General features: G+C 44.5%; 2 protein-coding genes across 3 annotated transcripts; one reads left to right on the forward strand and one right to left on the reverse strand.

The window, feature by feature from the left end:
- Positions 1-117: 117 nt before the first annotated feature.
- On the reverse strand, positions 118-11,518 carry LOC119657697 (BUD13 homolog). Of its 2 annotated transcripts, XM_038064743.1 has the most exons (5): positions 11,358-11,518; positions 10,674-11,221; positions 8,604-8,693; positions 8,464-8,547; positions 118-854 (listed from the first exon to the last, which is right to left on the reverse strand). In XM_038064743.1, the coding sequence occupies exons 1-5, from the start codon at positions 11,462-11,464 to the stop codon at positions 160-162; spliced, it is 1,524 nt and encodes a 507-aa protein (XP_037920671.1). In that variant the 5' UTR covers positions 11,465-11,518; the 3' UTR covers positions 118-159. The 2 variants fall into 2 exon arrangements, with proteins under 2 accessions (XP_037920671.1, XP_037920662.1); XM_038064734.1 differs by lacking the exons at positions 118-854; positions 8,464-8,547; positions 8,604-8,693 and adding an exon at positions 8,871-10,613.
- Positions 11,519-11,841: 323 nt separating this feature from the next.
- LOC119646709 (protein FAM98B) lies at positions 11,842-21,373 on the forward strand. The gene is made up of 8 exons (XM_038047287.1): positions 11,842-12,005; positions 19,222-19,354; positions 19,408-19,629; positions 19,697-19,993; positions 20,064-20,276; positions 20,332-20,466; positions 20,525-20,777; positions 20,911-21,373. Exons 1-8 carry the CDS (start codon positions 11,962-11,964, stop codon positions 21,096-21,098), a joined length of 1,485 nt encoding a protein of 494 aa, XP_037903215.1. The 5' UTR covers positions 11,842-11,961; the 3' UTR covers positions 21,099-21,373.
- The last annotated feature ends 1,274 nt before the right edge of the window (positions 21,374-22,647 follow it).

Consider the following 22,647-nt stretch of genomic DNA (forward strand, 5'->3'; position numbering starts at 1 on the left):
TTCGAGTTTCTGTGTTGGCAACGAAGTATCGATTTAATAAAGCCCAATAGCAGAACATCCTGCAGGTGGGTTTTTGTCAGCTACTTCTAATACATTCAAAATTAAATTGACAACAGATAAATACAAAGTCAAAAATGAAATTTATTATTTGTTTCAGTATTACATATCTTCTGTACTGTATCTGTAAGCTTCCTCTTGCACTGCCGTCTTCTGACTTTGTACGTTAATCCACTTTTTCTCGTATCCATTCGATCGATCCACACCGTCCCAACGGTAGCCTGGGCGAATGTTGAAGCGATTCTCGGGGAATGGGCCATTATACGTGGGCACTTTAGGAGCATTTGATTTTTTTGCATTTTTCTGTCGCATGTACTCCAGCATTGGATCGTCAGCATGTTCTTTTTCCCTCAACATTTTATCTAAATCATCATCATCTGCAAATCTTGCCAATGGTTTGTTGCTTTCATGTTGATCGTCGGCGACCTTGCTCCTATAGTCTTCTACTTGCTTAAGACCCTTACCCCACCTGCTGTATACTTCTTGTCGCTCCTTTTCGCGGCGTTGTTTTTCTTCGTCTTTCTCGCGTTCCTTTTCTAGATCCCGTACACGCCCGCTTCTCTTGTCTCGAACCACGACATCAGCATTCCGGCCAGATACATCGTTGGACATCTTCTTGAATAGATCGTCCTCGCGGCGTCGAAATTCTTCAGTTTCTTCTTTGAGCAACTTCGCATTTTGGAGTCCAGCACGTTTTCCATCCAGAGTCCGTTTCATTTTCGACGTCTCATCGTCTGAATTGTCGTCATGATGTTTCTGGCTTCTTGTGTTTTCCTTTGGACGACGTGGAGGACTATCTGCAATTGATAATTCGAGAAGGAATTGCATTAATACTAGAAAGAATTTATTTTCAAGAGGGGCTTAGATAAAAGACTATCCGAAAATACGAACAGTTTGGTATTTCCCTTATGAACAAACATTTAGTGGAACAATTTCTTAAGCGTTAAAAACTGGCCAAGTCCATCCCATAATAGAAATATCTACAAACGTTTTTAAAAAAAGTGCGAGAAGAAATTCGAAAGAATATTGAAAACGGTCAATCGCAAAACGAACTACTTGTTTCAGGCAATGGACCATGGTTTAAGTCTTTTGTGAACTCTTTCTTGGTGTGCCCGTCATAAGGATCAGTATGATCTTAATAACGAAGAAAGTGTAAGTAAAATGGAAGTCGAAAGATAACTTGAGATGTTTAAACAATTTGCACAGACGTTTTTTGTGAACTCCACTAAGTATATTGGCAATGGTGATTATTAGACGAGGATCCTTACGTCGGATCGACCTCAGCTGAAAAGAAGGAATACGTACTACGAATGTACAGGCATCTTACATCAGCGAAAAGACGTTCACTTAATTTTTGAGAGCTAAAAAATAATTTGTAGGAGTTGACAAAAGCGAGGCAGAAAGAAAAAGAAGAAATTTGCTTTTGAGTAGCAGTGGCGGTCATTTTGCATGTGCTGCTGTCATATAGTAGCACAGAGTGAACTTTTGCCCAGAACAACCTCAACTTGATGTTGGTGTTGAGGTATCTGCATTTTCATATTTTAGACAAAAGGGTACTAAGCCATACAAATTGATCGACGTCTTCCATGTTCTATTCGTTAGTGCAGATATTAGACTGGGAACCTTGGTTCGGTTGGTGTTTATGTTCAGTCCGAGTCTGCTTGCCTCGTTCTCCAAATGCAGAATCATATAACCAAGTGTTATGAGTCCATGAAAGTACAAGCAGATGCCATCACCGTGGTACCACTAGATAGCACAGAGGACATCGCCGATAGCAAGAAGGAATAATATTGGCTGCAAGATGAAACCCTGATGGAGTTAGTTTTGGACTTCTAATTCCTCTTAGATTTTACTCCAGCAGGACATGGTTAGCGCAGGAGTATTCAGGGTGGAAACCAGATTGCTCTTTGATGCATTCTGAGATAATTTTAGCTATTATCTTTGCGACCTTCCTAATTGCCGCTCTTGACGATTCTTACGATTTACAGACGAGTGCAAATAGCAAGGAACAATTCCAGGAGGAGATCGTCAAACCTAGTGGCTTTGCCCCGCTTAAATGCATTAATGGCGTACGGAAGATGATGACGGTAATCATGATTAGACATGATCGGAGAAACTACAGAAAGTTGTGTGACTGTTTTCCGCTAGCTGTTTTTAGTTTTGTCTTTTAATCCAACTCTTTACTTTACAACTGGCGATATTATCCAGAAATGGTGCGTGATGTGGAGAAAATAGATTGAATAATTTGATTCAGCAGCACCGGTGCAGAAAAAATTTATGATTATTGTTAAGATATATTCAGCTCAACCGCCGCGACGCGGCATGCCTACATTGCACTAGCGCAGCAGCCAACTACATATTTTGACATTTGCACAGGTGGATACAAGCCCAAACTGAAAAATCGTAGCAGTGAAATGACTTCATTACAAGTATACCTCGACTTATAACACTCGAAAAATTAGGGAGAATGCTTTGATCGGCGATCAATTACACCAAGTGGTTCATCAACTGATGCTCAAAGTATGGGACAGCGAATTAATGCCTGACGACTGACAACGAGGCACTATCTGTCTCATACATAAAGAGGGAGATATCACACAGTGCAGCAATTATAGAGGTATCACGTTGCCAAGTACCATCGATAAAATATTCTCCGCTATCTTGCTAGGCCGGATAGCCCCAAACTCAGAACATCATTGGCCCATACCAAAGAGGCTTCACTCCAGGCAAATCAGCAACAGATCAGATTTTGTCTCTGCGGCAAGCGATGGAAAAATTGTTGGAATTTGTCCATCAGTTGCACCATTTATTCATCGACTTTAAAGCCGCCTATGATAGCATAGACAAGGTAAAACTGTACACGGCCATAAGAGAATTCGACATCCCCACGAAATTGATAAGATTGACTAGGTTGACCCTGATCAATGTGCGACGCCAAATAAAAGCAGCAGGATCACTCTCAAGACCATTCGACATTAACAACGGTCTACGACAAGGGGATGCCCTATCACACGTCCTCTTTAACCTGGCCCTCGAGAAAATGATTCGCGAGGCTGAGGTAAATGCGAGGGGTACGATCCTCTTTAAATCGACCTGGCTATGCTACTGGCCTATACTGACGATATCGACATCATGGGAAGAAAGACTCGAGACGTACAAACTGTCTTCATCCAGATCGAGCAGGCGGCGTGAGGTCTTGGGCTGCACATTAATGAAGGCAAGACGAAGTACATGGTGGCAACGTCAGCGCCAAAACCAAAAGAATGAACAACATCGAATCGGACTGATCAAACGAAAACAATGAAGATAGCAGACTACAACTTTGAGACCGTTGAAAATTTCTCTTATCTAAGGTCGAAAATCACAACCGATAATAGATATGACGATGAAATCCGCGCACGGTTATTGGCAGCTAACAGAGCCTATTTTAGATTACAAAAACTGTTTCGCTCGGGACGTCTCACCATAGGGTCAAAGCTCTTACTGCACAAGATAATGATCTTCCTTATCTATGGAGACTTCTTAGCAAATAAAAAAACTGAAAACTCTTGGCCGCATTCAAGAGAAGAATCCTCCGAAGAGTTTTTGGCTCCCTACATAAGGATGGATGACTCCGTAGCCTACATAACGACGAAATCTATGAGCGATACCATGATCGGCAGGTTGTGGATAAAATCCGGCTCAATAGGTTACGGTGGGCGGGTCATTTAATCCATATGGACGAGGATGAACCAGCCCGGAAAGTCTATGGTAGAAAAAGAAGACGAGGCAGACCCTGCCTGAGACGGAACGATGGTGTAGGCCAAGACGCCAAGCAGCTTTTAGGGATATCGAATTGGTGGACCTCGGCACAAAACCAGGATGTCTGGAGTTCCTTATTAAGGCAGGCTTAGACCGGATACCGTTTGTTGCGCCGTTGATGATGATGATCATTCGATACATTACACCGTTCGTCCTAATACAAGTGCCCCCGCCAATTGTGGCTGTCGAGTGCCAATGCTGACTATGGAATCGTTCTCTTGGTTGGATTTGTCGTGGAAAAACGATTTCCAGTTTGCGCATGATTGATAAATTTGGCTCATCAACGTCCTCCAATTAAGAGCTTATCCGATGATAAGACGAAAATGTTTCGGTAAAAAGTGCAACCCTGCCGAACTCCAGTTTGGACTTCAAATTCCTCTGAGATTCTACATCAATGCAATACATGGCATTTTGTTGCCTTTTTTAATAGTTTCCCTTGAGTGGCCCCCCTGGGTAGAGCATTTCAGATACACTGTTCATGATATCGAAATCGATAAAGCGAAGATTGAATTCCAAAATAATCCAACGGGTGCTAATGTCGTCGATGTAGGAGGATCCAGAGCGAAAACCAACCTGTTCTCTGCCGATTAAACTTCCGAGGAGCTCCTTCTAATATCTTCACAATGACAAGCCGGAATATTAACGATCCACGGAAAGACCGTCAAGATCGGCGGTTTTACCCCGTTTGAGTGCGGTGATGTCAGTAATAATTTTGCTTCTATTTGGAGGAGTAGTCCACATCCGCATGGTACAGTGACTTGCGATATCACAGGAGGTGGAACTTTAACGGATATTATACGATTCAAGGATTAATGTCCCGCCCAGGAGCTCGAAAGGTTTATTTACCCTTTCCGTTTGCACCCTCTCGTAATGCGGCATGGTGGAATGCCTTTTGTCACGGGGCACGCTACTAGGTTACACTCCTCGAACACTTTTTGACGGCAAAAAAGTCTCCAATCTCGTCACCAAGAGCAGAGCTCTCAGCTAATAACATTCGTCAATCCGCCTCCATGGTAGGTAGGTAGGTAATTATTGGCCGCTCCGAGGAGCCCAATTAGCCCACAAACTCCTAAGACCGTGACTGCTGTTATGAGAGCAGGGAAGCAGAGTCCAGTCGGCTTAGACTTCAGAGACAGCCCTTAGCATTTACGGAGGAAAGCAGCTTCCCCACCCTGCAGCTAGAAATCCCACTGAGGTCCCCAAAGAATGGTTTACCCGTGCCCCGTGCATATCTTGAAAGCATTTGTACGCGTCTGGCACAGCAGCTCTCATTATCGGGCTATGTTATAAACGGGCCAAATTCTCCTTGACTTACCACAGGTGGTAAGCTTTCGCCATCTAAGGCTCGCTGCTGCTAAGTAGCGCGAGTAGATTCGCCAGCGAAACACCAACTGTATCCACCGAAGGGCTACCAAGAGCAGGGCCCTGCCCAGCCAATCCATCAGCCCGCTCATTCTTCTCTATGTTCCTATGTTCGGAAACCCAGAGGAGGGTGACCTTGAGCGTGCCACCCAAACTGTTCAGCGCACACTGCCCCACCAGCAGGATGTCGTCGCTGAGTGCAAGGCTTTGTTACGCTTGGGGCTCGGATCATGCTCCAGCCATCGACAGGCTTCCAGTATCGCCATTACTTCCACTTGGAATACACTGGCGAAACCTGGGAGACCATACGACTCGGATACACTGTGTGTATTCGAGAAATCTCCCGCACTGACTATACAGACCATCTTTGATCCATCGGTGAAGAATACTGTGTCATAACCTTCCAACATGCCGCCGGTCTTCCACTCTGTCCTGGTTGGAAAGTCCACAGCAAAGTTTCTCGTGAAGTTCAGGTTGTGTGTGGCATAGTCCGTGGGGACTGCCCAAATTTCCCGAGGTAATTCGTCTAGGATATTATATGATATGGCCGTAGGACTTCGCTGTCCAGCATCCGGATTCACATAGTCTGACGACACTGCACGCTACAACATATTTAAGATGGAGGTCTAGGGGGAGGAGATGCAAGAGTACTTTGAAAGCACTATCCGGGCAGGACTGCAGAGCCTCAATAGCATCTATACAGGCAGTTCTTTGAATCCTATTAAGCTTCGTTCTATTATACTTTTTGCTCAAAGCCTGCCACCATACAATAGAGCCGTACGTCAGGATTGCGATGGTTCTATTGCAGGCATAGAAGGCTATACGGGCCTCCGTAACTCTCAGTTCTATGTTCAATCTTCAATTTAGTTTTGGATCCAGGATAACACCCAGATACTTTACATTGCTCTTGCGAACTCAGAATGTGCGGCTTGTATCGCTTGAACATCTGATCGAGCTGGAGAAAACGAGCATTCTGGGAGCCTTCGTAGCTGTTCTCCAAAAGCGCGCGCACATTTTTCAATAGCCAAAAGTTGCAACCGTGAGGTCAGTCCCTATCCGTGGTGTTGTTGACGTTTCGATAGCTTTAAAACTTTGAAATTAAACGCCTGTTGCGACAGGCAAGGCTTTGAATGTATTTTTAAGGTCCAACTTATAGGGCACAACCAATAAGCGGAATTATTTACTTGCATTTACATATTACGATTTTCGAATAAAACGGATTTACGAATTTACGTGTTAAACTTTAGTTGTTCTGTGAATAAATTGATGAAAAACATTTGTGCGGAGCTTCTTTTGCGGCATCCAGTGAATTTATCGATGAGTTATTCTATTAGGTTCGTAGTCAAAGCGGCGGAGGAGGTCGATGTCGGTGGACGACAAAGACGCGGCAGGCCCATTGGACACTCACGTGAGCGCTCTCGCTGTGCGCGTCCATTTTGGCGACGGAATCCGAAGCTGTAGTTCGTCCATCTGGAGGCGCAATTCCAGATGACCGGGATCACGGCGGACGCGACAAAGTTTAATTACGTGATTGTGGGCCTGGATGAGGAGTCCATCCTCTTGGTGGCCGATATCGGTATTGAAAACAGAGTTGATCAAGCGCCTGTCGGTGAGTGAGTCAGCTAAGCTGCCACGACGACGATCTGTTGAAGTCATTCTGGCTGCGACGAGTTCCGGAGAGCACCCAGGCGGTCGTCGCGTGAGTCTCCGGTTCTTTGAAGGCGCTGGCAGCTGTGGCCGATAAGGTGCATGAGTTGCCCACACGTCACGTATTGCGGCCGCTCAGCAGCGTTCTGACGAAATTGGCGAGCTGAAGCGCGAGATGGCCGCGCTTGTGGCCAGAATCGCTGAAATGAGGGCCACGCTGGATTTTTAGCGTTCGGGCGCCAGGTCTCGAGCTCGCTCTCGGTCTTCTGCTCGAAAAAGGCGATCGGGTAGCAGGTCGTCAGGGACCGAACCATTTGTTGGTACCATCGCAGATTCGGCAAAAAAATCACCAGATGTAGAATCCTGTGTAAATTCGCGCTTACCTCAAAAAACTAGGTCCGCGCGGGGTTCTGGCGACGACCACCCAGGACGCATCGCCACGTCGCCTAACGATTTTTGATCCCCTTCGCAGGCGGAACTACCTCGTAGATCCGGGTGCGGAGGTATCGGTTCTTCCCGTACCCCGGCACCATCGGCTATTTCCGCAAACATTGAAACTGGCGGCGGCAAATTCCTCCCGAAACAACACCAAGTGGACGTGAGTCTTGGCTTGCGTAGGACGTTTTCGTAGCGATTCATCCTGGCGGATGTCAGCTTCCCCATACTAGGTGCAGACTTCTTGTGTCACTATGGGTTGCTGGTGGACTTGCAAAACAAGTCTCTTATGTATCCCACGACCAACCTTAATTCGTCGAGCCAAATGGTATCTCACCCAGACAACCATCTTTCCGTACTTTTAGAAGGCATTACCGACTCTCCGATATTGGGCACTTCTCCAAAAGTTCAGCCAGATTACTACCGAAACTCAAAACCAATGAAGCACAATGTGCAGCAACACATTAACACTACTGGTTCCCCGGTCTTCTCGAAGGTGCGTCCTCTATGACCCCAGAAACTGGCTATTGCGCGGAAAGAATTTGAACAACTTGTTCAACAGGGTATCTGCAGGCCCTCAAACAGCTGTTGGTCTTCCCCACCGCATATGGTCCCTAAGCCAAACGGCGAATGGCGCCCCTGTGGGAGTTACAGAAGGCTAAATGCACAGACGGCACCCTTTGGACTCTTCGATTTCACCCGGATGACTTTCGGATTGTGCAATGCGGCACAAACCTTTCAAAGGTTCATTCACCCATTCCTGCGAAACCTTGATTTGCGTCTCAAGCGGGTGGTTTCCATAATATTGTCAGCTACAGGTATTGTACCTAAATCCCTCACGGCTTCCCTTGATGTCCTGGAACTTTCGCACAGTCTGGTTCAAACCATGTAGAAGTACACCATTCTGCATACGTGCTTGATTTTGCGGGGAGTAATCGACGGATTCTCCCATTAACCTACCACTGGCTCCCCTTTAGTTTTTGAGTAGGTAGGATCGTCCGAGCCTAAATGCTTGCCACTTAGTGCTAGTATTAGGTAAAATCCGGCATCTGCCGAGATTGTGGCAACTCGGAATAATATTCTATTAAGTTCAATGCACCGAATGGAAGTATTTCCTCACGCACGCTCTGATTGGTAACTAATATGAATTTTTCAGCTTACCGGAATGTTTGTTTCGTCGTCGTACAGGCGACAGATCATCGTCACTGCTTCTGTTCTTCCTGCGCACTGGACTCAAATCCCTATCTGCAAAAAAACATCAATTAAGCGCTTCTCCGCCACCGTTTGTATTAGAAACTTACCTGATCGATTAGCCTTGCGTGCGGGCGACAAATCGTCATCACTATTTCTATTTCTTCGGCGAACAGGGCTAAGATCTCTTTCGGCGGAAACTGGAAAATGTTTGATATTTATAGAGTTAGCTGCCAACGAAACAATGTGGAAATGGACGAAATGTAAAGTAAGGGTGGCATATGCTTTCAACGTGACAATCATTCTCCCGTAATCTGGCCAAATCGGTGGTCCACACAAACATGGGTTGAATGGCGTTAATGAAGAAACTCTAGGCGTGTTTTTTGTATTCTTTACTTTTAATTAAAATGCATAATGATAATAAATTGCAATCTAATAAAATTATTTCTAATTCCATATTCTTAGAAAACTGTAAACAATCTCTTATTTTATGCTAGATGTATTTTTGTAAAAATGTAAGACGTTTCCGACGAATTAAGAGGAAATATGATTAACGTTCTTTTATTTCTCAAAATTCCGATTGTTTCTTTATTGAAAGGAAACAAAAAATGTAATGCTGGTGACCGTGAAGTCTCAATGATATGATTTTGTGCTAATTAAGATTAAAGAAAACCCTCCAGCGAACCCCAACAAACCATGCACAAAGTGCAATGCCTTTTCCAATAGAACCTGTTTGGCACATCCAAATTATCGTTGTCGTTTCCGACGACTTTTAAACTCAAAGCGGCAGTTTTACTGTATTAAATTCAAAGCGTAAACTCCCACTATTAGCGGTCCATGCATATATTCACTTCCCAAGTGAATGCAATATATCTGGTCCGTGGTTTCCCTCGGATACGCAATTAATGATATTTCGCCTCTGAATTCGCCGGAAAACGTCTCAGCGCGCCGAATACAGTTTCACGCTCCGGCTGGAAAATATAAAACAACTGAAAACCTTTGTTGAACATTACGGAACGAAATTGGGTAATAAATAATTCTCAAGATAAAGTTTGACAAGGTCCCGGATCATTCCAGCGGCTCGCGGGGCGTTTGGAACTTCGGCACGGATTGTCTCAGGTGGCGTTAGTACTTGAAATTGGAAACTTGACTGGCGGGGTGCCTTCTGGGCATGTAGGTTTTCTGTGGAGGGTAGCCAGTGCCCCCGAAGCGGTCCATTGCTCGGTCTCGACTGTCTGGTTGATATCTGATTGGCTTGTCTGCTCTGAGTGGTTGTGGATTCACGACTTGGATGCCCGATTTGATTGGACTTCTCGATCTGCGGTACGCTCGTGGGTCTTGTGAGATGTTTTCCTGTTTCTTGTCAAAGCCAGGGTAGTAGTTGCCCCTTGGAGGTGCGATCCGGTCCGGCGCAGGACGGTACGCTGGTTGTGCTGTTTCTGGACGACCTCCTTTCGTGCTGTTGATGGCGCTCGCGCGGGCCGTTGGCGGTATTGGCTCTTCAGGGTTCTTCTCGACTCGGAAGGGATTGAACGAACCTTTTCCGCCCATATCTGATTGAAATGAGTTACTGTTTCGGCCAAAATCTGGTTTGAAACCTCGACCGTCATTGGTCTTCTGTGGTCGCGCAGCACGGCTGCCTTCCCCTCGCTTGTCTGGCAATGGACTGAGCGAAGTGGGGCCAGGATTCGATCGGAATGGATTATTGGATCTACCAGGCGACTGCCTTCTTGTGTGGTCCTCGCGCGGTTGTGCTGTGGAATGGGTCGGAGAGAGATTGCCGCGGAATGGATTGAATTTGTTCGGATCTTGCCGGGAACCTCGTGCGTAATCGTCTTTGTGGTGACTTGGTTTCGAATGGTAATCGGCGGAGCGTCCATTCTCGGATGCATACTCGTTCCGTCTGCTGTCGTGTTGCGCTCTTCCTGCGGGCGGCGGCGAGTAGTGTGGCCGGGTATAACTTGCTGGGCGGTGGTTGTCATGTCCGTCTTTGTGGCTCGTTTCCGGTTGGCGGTAGTGGCCATAATTGTCTCCTTTGGGTGCTCGGACGTACTCATCTCGTCTGCGGGCGTAGGCATCCTCAGAGTACGTAGTGGTCTTTTCACTTTTATAGTAATTTGCTGCAAATTTTCGCGCTTAACGTAAAGAATATGCCTTCATGCTAGTGTATTCGGTCTTACCTTCGCGTTGCCTGGAGTCCCCGTCGCGTTGTCTTGAGTCCCTGTCTCGCGACCGGTAGTCCCCGTCGCGTGCTCTGTAGTCTCCTTCGCGCTGTCTGGAATCTCCGTCGCGTTGTCTTGAGTTCCTATCGCGTTGCCCTGAGTTTCTATCACGTTGTCTGGAGTTGTCGTCCCGCTGTCTGGAGTCTTCATCGCGCCTTCGCCTAATTGGCGAGTAATCGGCACTGGTGCGAGGTTTTCGCGACCCGTAGTCCGGTCGGCGGGGCGGGCTGTAGTCTCGTTTCACAGGACTTCTGCTGCGTTTTCGCTCTGCATATCTGTGACTAGGGCCCTGATAGCGGCCATCGTTATGTGAAGATCTATCGCCGGAATTTCCCAAGCTTTTCCATTTACTGTTGTTTCGGAAATCCTCGACCGCTTTCAGTTCTGGCGGGCGATCGTCCACGACCCCGACAATTTGTGGAGCATCTTCTCCGGTGAGTATGAAATCGTCGTCATCATAGCGTTTTGATCTTTTGAAATCGACGTCATCGTCCACTATTTTCACCCTGAAAGATAGTTTTTACTCACAAATATTGAACGTCCTTTGCAAAGTGCCATTAACCCAATCCGCTTGCCGCCATCATAGCAATTCGCATTGAGTCTCTGGGGTACCAGCAGAGATGATTGAAATCGGGTAAATACCTTTCTGGATATGAGCGGGAACGATCTCGCCGTTTCTTCTTTCGGTGCTTGGTTTGATCGTCGTCCAGATACTTTTTTAAGTATTTTTTCTGGTCTATATTCGCCATTTTTACTTGACAGGTAAACACAACTCGTATGAAATTCGGCGTACCTCGATAGTCTTGTTCTTTATGCCAGTGAAAGGAGCGAATGATGGTCTAGGAGGCTAGCGGGTGCGTGAACCAATCAACTGTTGACGACGTGTGTACAGCTTTTAAATGGATTAAAACTGCAAATTAAGACGAACAATGAAAAGCAGTTATTAAAATTGAAATATCCGGATTGATTTAAAAATTTAAGAAGCATGTTTTAGATGCCAGCAAAACTCCACATATTAGGGTTGCCTTGCCCATTACATAGGATCGAACCACCTGACGCGGTGGTGGAATACAACCGGCGACGGCGTATTCCCACCACATCGACAACTCCATCTACTGCTTGCCGCTGAGTTGACGTTTCCGCGCTAGCCGGTTGTCATTTGTCCCGAAAGTTCTTGAGGATTTTCTGCATTTTTCCTCAATATAGCCGTCTTTTCCAATATAGCCGATCGATAATACCATCAGCAATGAGAGGCGAGGCGGACATAGTTGAATCTCTGAAGGCGGTTGGGTAAGTACTGAGTGGATTAAACTTCCAATACGTGAGGAGGACGGGGATCAGCAATGTTGTGAAATGGCGAAGGACAGTTGAGGAACATTTACGTACCGTGTCCCAGTGTCCGCTTAAGTTTGGTTTTGAGGTGCATGGAAATGATGGAAAGATACCCTGAGTGGCAATATGGAAGGGGCTACAGATTCAATGGGTCGGAAGAAGTATAATCCGTTTCCGGTTTCACTACCCAATATTCTCCAACTCGAGTTTGCACTCTAATTTCTCCCACCTTTGGAACATATCTGACTTAAAACAACTTTTAATGAAGGCAAACGCCTCTTCTTTCCAGTATTTCAAAATCCCAAAGAATTCCTTTTCCAGCTGTTACATTAAGTAGGCGGATTGCAATCTGCAATGCGATGCTTTGCTATATGCTTCCATGGGGAGCCCAGTCCTCTTTGATTTTGCGTTTAGAAAGTGAAACTTTTCCTTCCTTTACTGTTCAGAAGGTTGTTTTGAAAAGGGAACAAATCTGAATCGTATATCTCGTTCGGCTCTCCTCCAGGAAAGGAATTCAGGCTCCAGAGTTCGACCCGAATATGACGAAATTGTTTGTCCTGATGGAAATTTTAAGGATCTACGAAATGTTGGAGAGCATTAGGCCAGAGAAACGAGTTGAAATGAATGTCCTGAACACACAAAAAAGCAAAATTGGTAAAGTTTTGAATTTTCAAAGCTATTCTGTGAGGAACAGGGGATGGGACGGATACATAGAAGTAAAAAAGGTTCCCTTTTCTGATTCCCTTCCCTTTCAAAGCAGCGTCATTTTCATGTCACAACGCTAGGATTTCGCCCTGTGAGTTGGGGCTAAAGAATACACTCAAATTCTTCCCTGCTTATTTTGAAAGGCGACTAAAATGGATAGAAATTCGTGCGCTACCAAGTTGCAAACTTCGAAACTCTCGGATAGGGCTGACCTTACGCCGAAAACATTGGGCTATCCAAAACGGACTGTGATTGCATGATTGGTTTTTGAAATGTGCTCACGCTCGTTGGCAAACTGTCGCCAGAAAGCACGTCCTCCAACTCCAGCGAAAATTTTAAAGATATAAGTTCGATATTTTGGGCTGGGTGTAAGCCAAGTGAGACGGCGGGACTCCGGAGAATACTCCTCTCACATTTTGCGGCGATGAGCCTTTGTATTCTGGAAATCCAAGTGGTAGCAGATGAGGATCTCGTATCATATTGTTTCTGAATACTTTTGGAAAGCGGGCTCTCTTTATCTGGGAACCGGTGTCTGATGAACTTCGGATTGCAAAATTCTGGTCCAGGTTAAGGAGCATCACACTTGCACAACGCTATGAACCTTGGGAAACTTCTAACATAGTGGAGAAGGATGGTTTCTACCAGCAATTACACGCAGTTCGGGGGAGACTTTGTAAAGTGATACTGTGATCGTGATGTGTAACGATGAGAGTCCAGCATTGCATCACCTTGGCACCAACAAGGTCACCAAGGTTTTCAACCAATCAAACTTCCCTAAGGTTTGCAGTCGTGAACATCGACTACGCGAAATAATATATGGAACCCGACGGCCCGTGCTAGAGCTAACTCGAATGCTTGCAGTTCGGCAGTTGGTGTTCATCAAGGAAGCGCCCTCTCAACACTCTTTGTTCTTGTTATGGACACCGCCACACGGGATATCCAACGTCCTGGGCCCTACACACTGCTTTATGCAGATGATGTTTTCCTAGCATCTGATAGCAAAAATGATCTCGAGCAACTTGTCCAAAAATGGAATGATCGCCTCATGCAACACCGTCTCAGATTGAATCTAAACAAAACTGAATTTTTGACGACCGATCCCCATGAAACAGGCACAATCACTGTCAGCGGCAGTGACCTGCCCAGAAGTGAGCGATTCAAATACCTCGGGTCAACGCTATCAACCAATGGAGAACTGCATTATGAAATTGCTTCATGCATTAACGCCACCTGGATGAAATGGCGTTCCACAACTGGTGTTCTTTGTGACCAACGTATAAACGAACGTCTCAAATCTATATTTACCGCAATGTCGTCCGGCATGTCGCTCTCTATGGTTCTGAGTGTTGGCCAACTATAAAAGACAATGAACGGCATCTTGCGGTAATGGAGACGAAGATGTTGCGTTGGACTAGTGGCGTGACACGGTTTGATAACATTTGAAATGAGGATATCCGCGATCGTTATGGGGTTGCATCGACCGTGAAAAAATTGCGAGAGAGGCGTCTACGATAGTATGGTCACGCACTTCGTGCTAACGAGAATTCACTTGGTCTGAACATCGAAGTCGATGGTAAATGACCAAAAGGCAGGCCTAAACAACGATGTCTTGATACGCTGGATGGAAATTTAAAATCCTTGAGATTGCATCCAGATCAGGCATCTATAGAGCCAAATGACGAAATCGATCACCACGAGCCGACCCACTTGTGAACGGGACAAAGGATTAAGAAAAGAAGATTTAATTCCAACTTAAGTTCGCATTTTTCTCAAAGATAATGTTTTTTTCTGTTCTTTTTCTTTTCTTAGAAAGCTTCTTGGTCCCTTGACCACTATTTTTAGGATTTCCAAATTTTACTTAAGTTAATTGTAGTACATATTTCAACGAATCTTGTACATCGTTCGTTTTTGTACAAAACTCTGCCAATTGCGGCTTCATTGAGTCGCTTCTCTGAATTCGCGATGGAAGCCCTGCGAATCATAAGTCCGCAAAGATTCCTACATTTGCTACGGCAACACTTACCGTGATAATGAGATATGATCCATTTCACACTGTTGGTGTCGGATAGGGCTTACCGTTTTCATGAGACGTAAAACTGTTAGTCAGTTTTCCTTACTTGTAACGAAATTCACAATTCTTTTAAGTAATTAATCATAGTTTTCAGTGTACGGATAGCTGAGTAGTTAGAGGGCGAGACTGTCATACGGAAGGTCGCGGTGCAAATCTCACTAGTGGCAGTCGAATTTGTATCGTGATTTGACATCGGATAGCAGTCGCCTCAGCTGTGAATGAGTATCTGAGTCAAATCAGGGTAATAATCTCGGACGAGCGCAATGCTGACCACGTTGCCTCCTACGATCTTGAATGAAGTGCTCCAACACATTTCAAGGCCCTGATCCAATATGGATTGTTGCGCCAACGATTATTATTAATCATAATTTCAGAGTACACAAAAAAAATTATCACTGTTTTGTCGCACATTCATTATATGCAATACCCCTCCAGGGGCAGCGTTGAAATTTACTCTACTTTAGGTCAGGTTCAAATTTAATTCTGGAAGGAAAGTTTTTGTCAATCATTAACGGTTTTGCACATCGTTAGATGAATTATAATAGCAATAAACGTGTTCCATTTTGAAATGTTCGATGGCGTAATCTCTGTGGGGTATACAATCTGCCCTATAACTCGATGTTTGAACTCTAGCACTATTGAACGATTTTGCACATCGTCAGGTGAATTAATATTACACTATTTAGACCAGATCACCCATGAATTCCATTCGTCTGGCCAAGCACCAAACACCTCGAGTCCAAGATTTTTCACTTGCCAATCTTATTCAGGTCGGCAATTGCGGTGAACTCGGAATTGCATCCATGGACTTCCTTCTATCCGGCGACCACCTGATATAAAGCCATCGAGTATTATTTACTTTATAAGCATCTCGACAAAAGGAAATTGGACTAATGTAAAACGACAAGGTACATGAAGGGGAAACCCATTTGAAGCTCCGCTTTTCTAATTACAATAAACCAAGAACCGTTCACCATTTCATCAGTTTGACCAGCGTCTTTTTCTGCTCGTACGACGACACTACTTATGGTTGGTTGCGTGTTGTGTTGGGAAGCTACTATCCCAGGCCGATGTTCGCTTGTGCATTCGTAGAGTGGTGGGTTAAGGTGAGCCAAGAAATGATCCACTGTAAACTAGCCGTACTGCAAGTTTATAGTGGAGTATTACCGATGCCATAGCCACGACATCTGCCGCAGTTCTAAATGCATCATTCAATTTGCAGCCCCTGGATATATTTATTCAAAGCACTGCACTCAGAACAACCGATAGACTTGATTCGCTTAGATCTATAGGGAACGGACGTGTGGAGCACAGAGCACTGGAAAAGATACTGGCAGAACTGAATTCAGTTCTTACGATGCTTACTGTTTCTGGGGGTCCCCGTACATCTGTTTGGTAGAAGATATGATGTAAACATGAAATGTAGAGGGAATTGGAAATTCCTAGAGGAATGCGTGGCGGAATACGCGGAGGTCTTCTACACCTATGGCTCAAAAATGAAACAGAGTTCTGGAGCCGGAGTTTACCTCTCGTATGAAAGCGAGAAGTAGGGTTGTCCTCTGAGACAGTATACAATAGTTTTTCAAACTGAATTATATGCGATCCGAAGGGCGGTATACTGGGTGATTGGCGAGCGAAAAAGAAGGCGATAGCTAGGCTATATCGAGGAATGCAGAACCTGTTTGAACTCTATTCCTAGATTCCATACGATAGAACTACCCTGGGTACCTGGTCGCTGTGGTGTACAAAGAATTGCAATCTCGGAAGCCTTCAATCTCCCCCATGCCAGGACCGAAACCGGTAACTGGAGTATCAGTAGCGTTGGCTAAAACTGTTTTCATAAACTTAAAATAAGGTGCCATAATGACAGATGGCAGAGCCTAAGCGCTGCCAAACACACTAAACTTTTCCTGCCAGAGTCTAACATGAGGGAAAACAGGGAGACTCGCAGAAGTATTGTAGGCATTCTGACACGCCATAATTCACTAGCTGGAAATATGTTTAGAATAGGAATTGTGCACGGCACATTTTTTATATGAAGGTCTCTCCTGTGGACGCACCAAACCTCAGATTATAGGTGCTAATATGTTTCAGTTGCAAAGGGTAGCATCACATCTACTAACGGAAATCCTGGCATACTTAAACGAATCTGGGATTCTAACGGTAATCTCGCGGTGTTTCTAGCTATTAAATTATTCGAGATAATTAGTCTTGTAGCACTGACGAAGAGAAGAACAAGTGATTTACGAAAAACCGGTATTTTCAAAGTTAATAAATGTTACGAATGTTGCGAAAAGAAAAGACAAGTCTAAATTATTTCATAGAATCTGGGATATTCTGTTAGACAGGAGAGTCAAGTACAATGGGCGACCACGGTCTGAGTGCTCAGAGGCTATAAAAAGCTTCTCCCATCACAAACACACACACCATTCTAGATGAAGTATCTCGTCAACTCTGAGCGTTTCCAACAGGCTACCTCGCACGCAAGCCGAAGAAATTTGCCGTGGATTTCTCAACCAGAACAGAGTGGAGAACAAGTGACGTGTTGCGAGGCTATGACAGTGTTTTTCACCGAATGGAGTCAGTGTGCAGCTGAGTCGTATGGTCTCTCAGTGCCAGTGTATTCCAGGCCAGAGAACCAAGCGTAACGTAGCCACTGTGAACGATAGCCAAGCGGGCACTAAGAGTATGTGCTCAGTGGCTCCACGCAAATGCATATAAGATTACGGCGGTATGCACGGGGCATTGGCCTATAGGGTCGCCAGACTCGGCATACCCTACAATTCGCATTGCCGAAGCTGAGGAATACTAGCTAAAGCCAGGCTGTTCCTGTGTTGAAATAGTTTGTATTTTCTTTCGTCCAATTGATTGCCATGTTGTCATTTTTCACCTGCTTGCACATTATGTCTGAAAGCCCAGATTCACAGCATTTGAAATGAAACGACAATAGTACAGTGATCCATGGAAACTTCGTAGTTGCTTGAGCTTCGTAACTGTTGGCGGAAAATCACGTAGCGCCTCTACTCGTGACGCTGGTAATGTAATTTCTCTCTTCTCCAACTCCATTTCCTGTGCACCTAAAATGCATTTCGCGATATCAGTCACGAGACCACGGCTGTTAAAAATGGTGTGCTGCTCATGCGGATTCTCTGATCAAACCAAAATCGAGTCTCCTTAAAATCTCGTCAATAAATCGTTGGAAAGACATTGGAAGAGGTTTCGTACACCAAACGTCACCACTAAAAACTCGTTCAAACCGTATGATGCCGTGATTACAGTTGTTTTGGGGATGTTACTTTTGGCAATCGGAGTTTGATGGGAAGCTCTTTATATATATATTTTGCTAAAGATTCGTTTACCAGCTAGCCCTGCGAGAACGTTCTCAATGTGTCCCATTGGACGACAATGGCCCATCTTAAACAGGTACTTGAAATCCGTCGCAGCAAATTACTCGGGAGCAAGTCGACGACTTCCTTCGGCGACTGATGTAGGCCGGAAGGTTTGCCTAGAACGGATCGCACGGTTCGTATACTTTGTCTGCCACTTCGGCCAACTCTGATAGGTCCGTAGTTTCCGACACGCTTAATCTCCCGAAAATTTTCGAGCAGATGCCCCAGTCAAAACGAACTTCAGGAACAGCTTCGACACTCCCGATTTCCTCTCAAAGGCCCTAAGACACATATGCAACTGGGACCACATGCCTTCTGTGATATCATAGAGTTTGGCAACATATTCTGGTTATGTCGATCGCGTTCTAGGCTTATAGATCATTAACACCATTCGGTTGTGCGGCATACTTGCACCATCAAAGTACGTGGACGTGCTGATGAGAAGGCGCTAATGATAGTGGATAGGTCACATAATAATAATAGTCTCCATTGCTGACTACGCCATGCCTTAATAGAGTATAGTCTTCCCGGGTAATCTTGAAAAAGTGAAACACTTGTTGCTTTGTAACTATTATTTCTTACCAATACCAATTTTAGAAGGTTTTTCTATGCTTTCGAGCCGTTTTCAAAGTTTATTCTATTCCATGGCGATTAAATTTTCATCTTGGGATTGGCCATCGGTCATCTAAGTTACTCGGAACAATATTTCATTGCCACTCAGGGAATCTTTCCAAAACAGTTAGTTTCGTGGCGTGGGTGAAGTGTGAGATACACAATGTCGATCTCTTGCTCGAGGTTTGAATCACGGCCACGGCGTATGTCTGTGATTGGCCGAATGCGGTGGTCTAATATGTCTGCTAAAAACTACTACTACGGTCTCCTTTTGTCTCTTCAAGATGCTGATTATACATTGCCCTAGACCATATATTCTTATGTACATGCCCCAGTTTATGTGAAAATTTGGTTCTATTCACTTCAAATTGGAATATTTCTTTTGCATTCCATTTAGATACGACGGGAAATATGTGGAAGAAAAAGCTTTGCAGGAAATCATGAACGCCGGGCCAAAGTCCGAAGCGTTTAGAGCACTTATAACTTGGATAGCGAATGAAGTCCATGTTGTTGGGAACACCGATGAAAAGGTATAATTTGCTGATCACCCCGTCGGTATGTCTATCAGTAATTTATTTAACAGATTGCCAAAGATACGGACTTCAATGAGTTCATGCTAGAAATGTCTGGCCTGCTAAAGGAACTGGGATGTCCTTATTCACAGTTCATTGCAGGTCCTCTAACAGGCCGCTTGCAAACAAGGGAGTCGCGTATTCTCCTTTTGGACTTTTTGATCACAGAACTCATGGCCATGAAAATGATTCTCAAATCGAAACCACAAGAAGATTCGTATGTCATCCCTGTGGTAAGTAAAGTTTTAAGATTTAACATTTAAAATCCTACAAACGGTAAGCATTTAATTAAAATTTCAGTTTGAAAGTTCGACGGCGCGTGCTCTAGTTAATATAACAAAAGAATTGAACTTGGGTAAACCTCCAGATAATATTCCTCTGAAAACTCTATTCGATAAAATTTCTGTTCGACTGGATGAAGCGATTAAGAAGACAAACCCCAAAAAACTATCGCAGCCGCTGTTCAAGCCGAACGTTCAGCTGACCGAAGATCAATGGAAAAAATTAAATGATTTGCATAAAGAACTAGATAAGGAATACAATTTGCGGCGGCAAATGTTGTTAACACGTTTGGATGTAACTGTTCAATCGTTTCAGGTATTATATCTCAACTTGGTTTGGGGTTGAGTTTTGAAAGCAATAAATCACATGTCTTTTGTTAATATAGTGGTCAGAAAAAATGAAAGGGAAAGAAGATAATATTGTGAAGAGATATCAAAAGAAAAAACAGGAATTAGACCAATTGACGCAGGGCGACTTGGGCACTGATATCCCTTCACTCCTTGCCGCTAGAGAGGATTTAGCAATCATAGAGAAAACCAGCAACGCAAACGTTAGGAAAAACACGGCATCGAAAATTCAGAAACATGTTATTGGAAGGGTATATTTTCAGACGATTCAATTTAGGAACAAATATAAATGACTTATTCTTCAAGGTACCGGATAGAGGAGGCAGAGCATATGAGCATGCTCCTCCACCACCTGAAATGCCATCTTGGCAGCAGAATCGTGCCAGTGGCCCGCAAGGAGGAGGTGGTGGTCGAGGCGGTGGCCGTGGAGGCGGACGAGGTGTACGTAAATTGCCATTTATTACATTTTCCCCATTATCATTGATATCGTACTTTATAGGGTGGTGGCGGTGGAAATTGGAATCAGCAACCTCAACAGCAAAGGGGTGGTCAAGGACAAAATTATAACCAACGTCAGCAATTCGATCAGAGACCACCGTTCAACCAGCAACAACAATATAACCAGCCTCAGCAATTCAATCAGCAACCGCAATATGATCACAGACAACAATATAATAATAACCAAGGAGGATACGGAGGTGGTGGTGGCGGCGGTGGAAATCGTGTCCAAGGCGGTTGGTCACAAAGAGGAGGTATTACAATTTCTTACAATCAAAAATGACCGTATGTTTTCAATATTCTAAAATATAATTTATTGAACATGATCGGTCATTAACACCTTCCTTCTGATCTGCTTTTCATATGCAATATTTTCATTTCTCACAGGCGGACAAGGCGATAGTTATGGGGGAAATCAATACAACAACAATCAGCAAGGCGGAAATTACGGTGGCCAATACGAAGGTCGACAAGGTGGCGGGGGTGGTGGCGGTAACAGGGGAAGATCGAATTACAACCGTGGCGGCGGTGGAGGTGGTGGGGGAGGTGGCGGTAACAGTGGATACTGGCGTTAAAATTCGACTCAATTCACATTGCCTGTATAATACTAACATAATTAAATGGAATACCAATCTTGTTGGTAAGCCCAACCTCTGCAGTAATTTAATTCAAGACTGTTATCAAAGGTCACTAGTTTCCGTCAGAAAACTCTTGCGTTTCTTTGAATTGAAGTAACTCAGTCTCCATTTAAATGGACTGCGGTACTCTCGAACATATGAACATAATTGTCATAAGCATAATTGTAACTATTTTTATTAATATTAATAAATTCCATGTGTGTATTGAACTATGCATTTGTAATTTTGCGATTCGCAACAGATTTTATCTTGGGTTGCATTATACCAATTACTTTAATTCAAAGACATGATTCTTTTTCTTTACCTTTTGTCCCGTTTAGGTACCGACCCCAGCTCGTCGTCGAATTCGGCACTTTCCTCGAGCAGACGGTTGGTTCGGATGGAGTCCTGAGGATCTTAAATCAGGCATATCAAACCATCGTTATTTCGGTTGGCCTTTTGGTCTTTTCCATTCATCTTAGCTATTGACTTCTTGTCAGCGCAAATGAGTGCAACCCTAATCGATGGCAGATGCCTCATTTTGAATGTGGTTGTAGCATGTGACGCCACTGATCCAATGCAACATTTTCCTCTCCATTAATATGGGGCACTTTTCATCATTTTTGATAGGCTCCTAGCACTCAGAATCATAGAGGACGACAGGTATACTACTGCGGTATACTACGTTGATCAAAAAGTTCCGGGAATTCATTAAAAAAATAAACAATGCCTGTTTATTGTTGAAAATCGATATTGTCCCCTTCAAAGTAGTTCCAATCGACTGCAACGCACTTATGTCAACGCTTGATTCAGGCCTCGAAACATTTTTAAAACTTAATATTAGGTATCTCCATTAGAGCCATATTCGATTTTTCCGTTATCTCCTCTCGGCTACTGAAATGCGTTCCTCTCGGTGGTTTTTTGATTCGATTGAAGAGGAAGAAATCGCATGGGGCCACAACAGGTGAATTCGGTAGTTGTTGGATGGTATTCGTGTTGTTTTTAGCCAAAACTCGCCAATAATGATGGCATTGTGCGATGGTGCATTATCGTGGTGCAAGATTCACGAGTTGTTCATTCACAAATGCTTGCGTTTTTTGACGGACTGATTTGCGCAAGCATCCAAATAGTATTCCTTGTTGACAGTCTGACCTTGTGGCAAGAATTAGCTATGCACCACACCGTGGAAATTGATGAAAACCTGAGCATCGCCTTCTTTGACTGGAAACGACGCGGTTTCTTCGGCCTCGGCTCATCCGCCGCGCGCCATTCACCCGCCTGGTGTATGGACGGCGTATCGTACTCATAAAGCACATCTGGTCTCCTGTAATGACGCGTTTGATGAATGTTGGGTCAGAATCAGCCATGAAAATCATGTCTTTGGCGATGTGCACACGGTCCTTCTTTTGCATGAAACTCTCGAAAATGGTGAACACGCTCAGAGACACATGTAAGCAGCTCGACGTAACTTTCACAGCTGATGATGAAATAACGCCAAACCTTGGTC

The sequence above is a fragment of the Hermetia illucens genome, chromosome 1 (assembly GCF_905115235.1).
Source record: "Hermetia illucens chromosome 1, iHerIll2.2.curated.20191125, whole genome shotgun sequence".
Taxonomy (NCBI): Eukaryota; Metazoa; Arthropoda; class Insecta; order Diptera; family Stratiomyidae; genus Hermetia; species Hermetia illucens.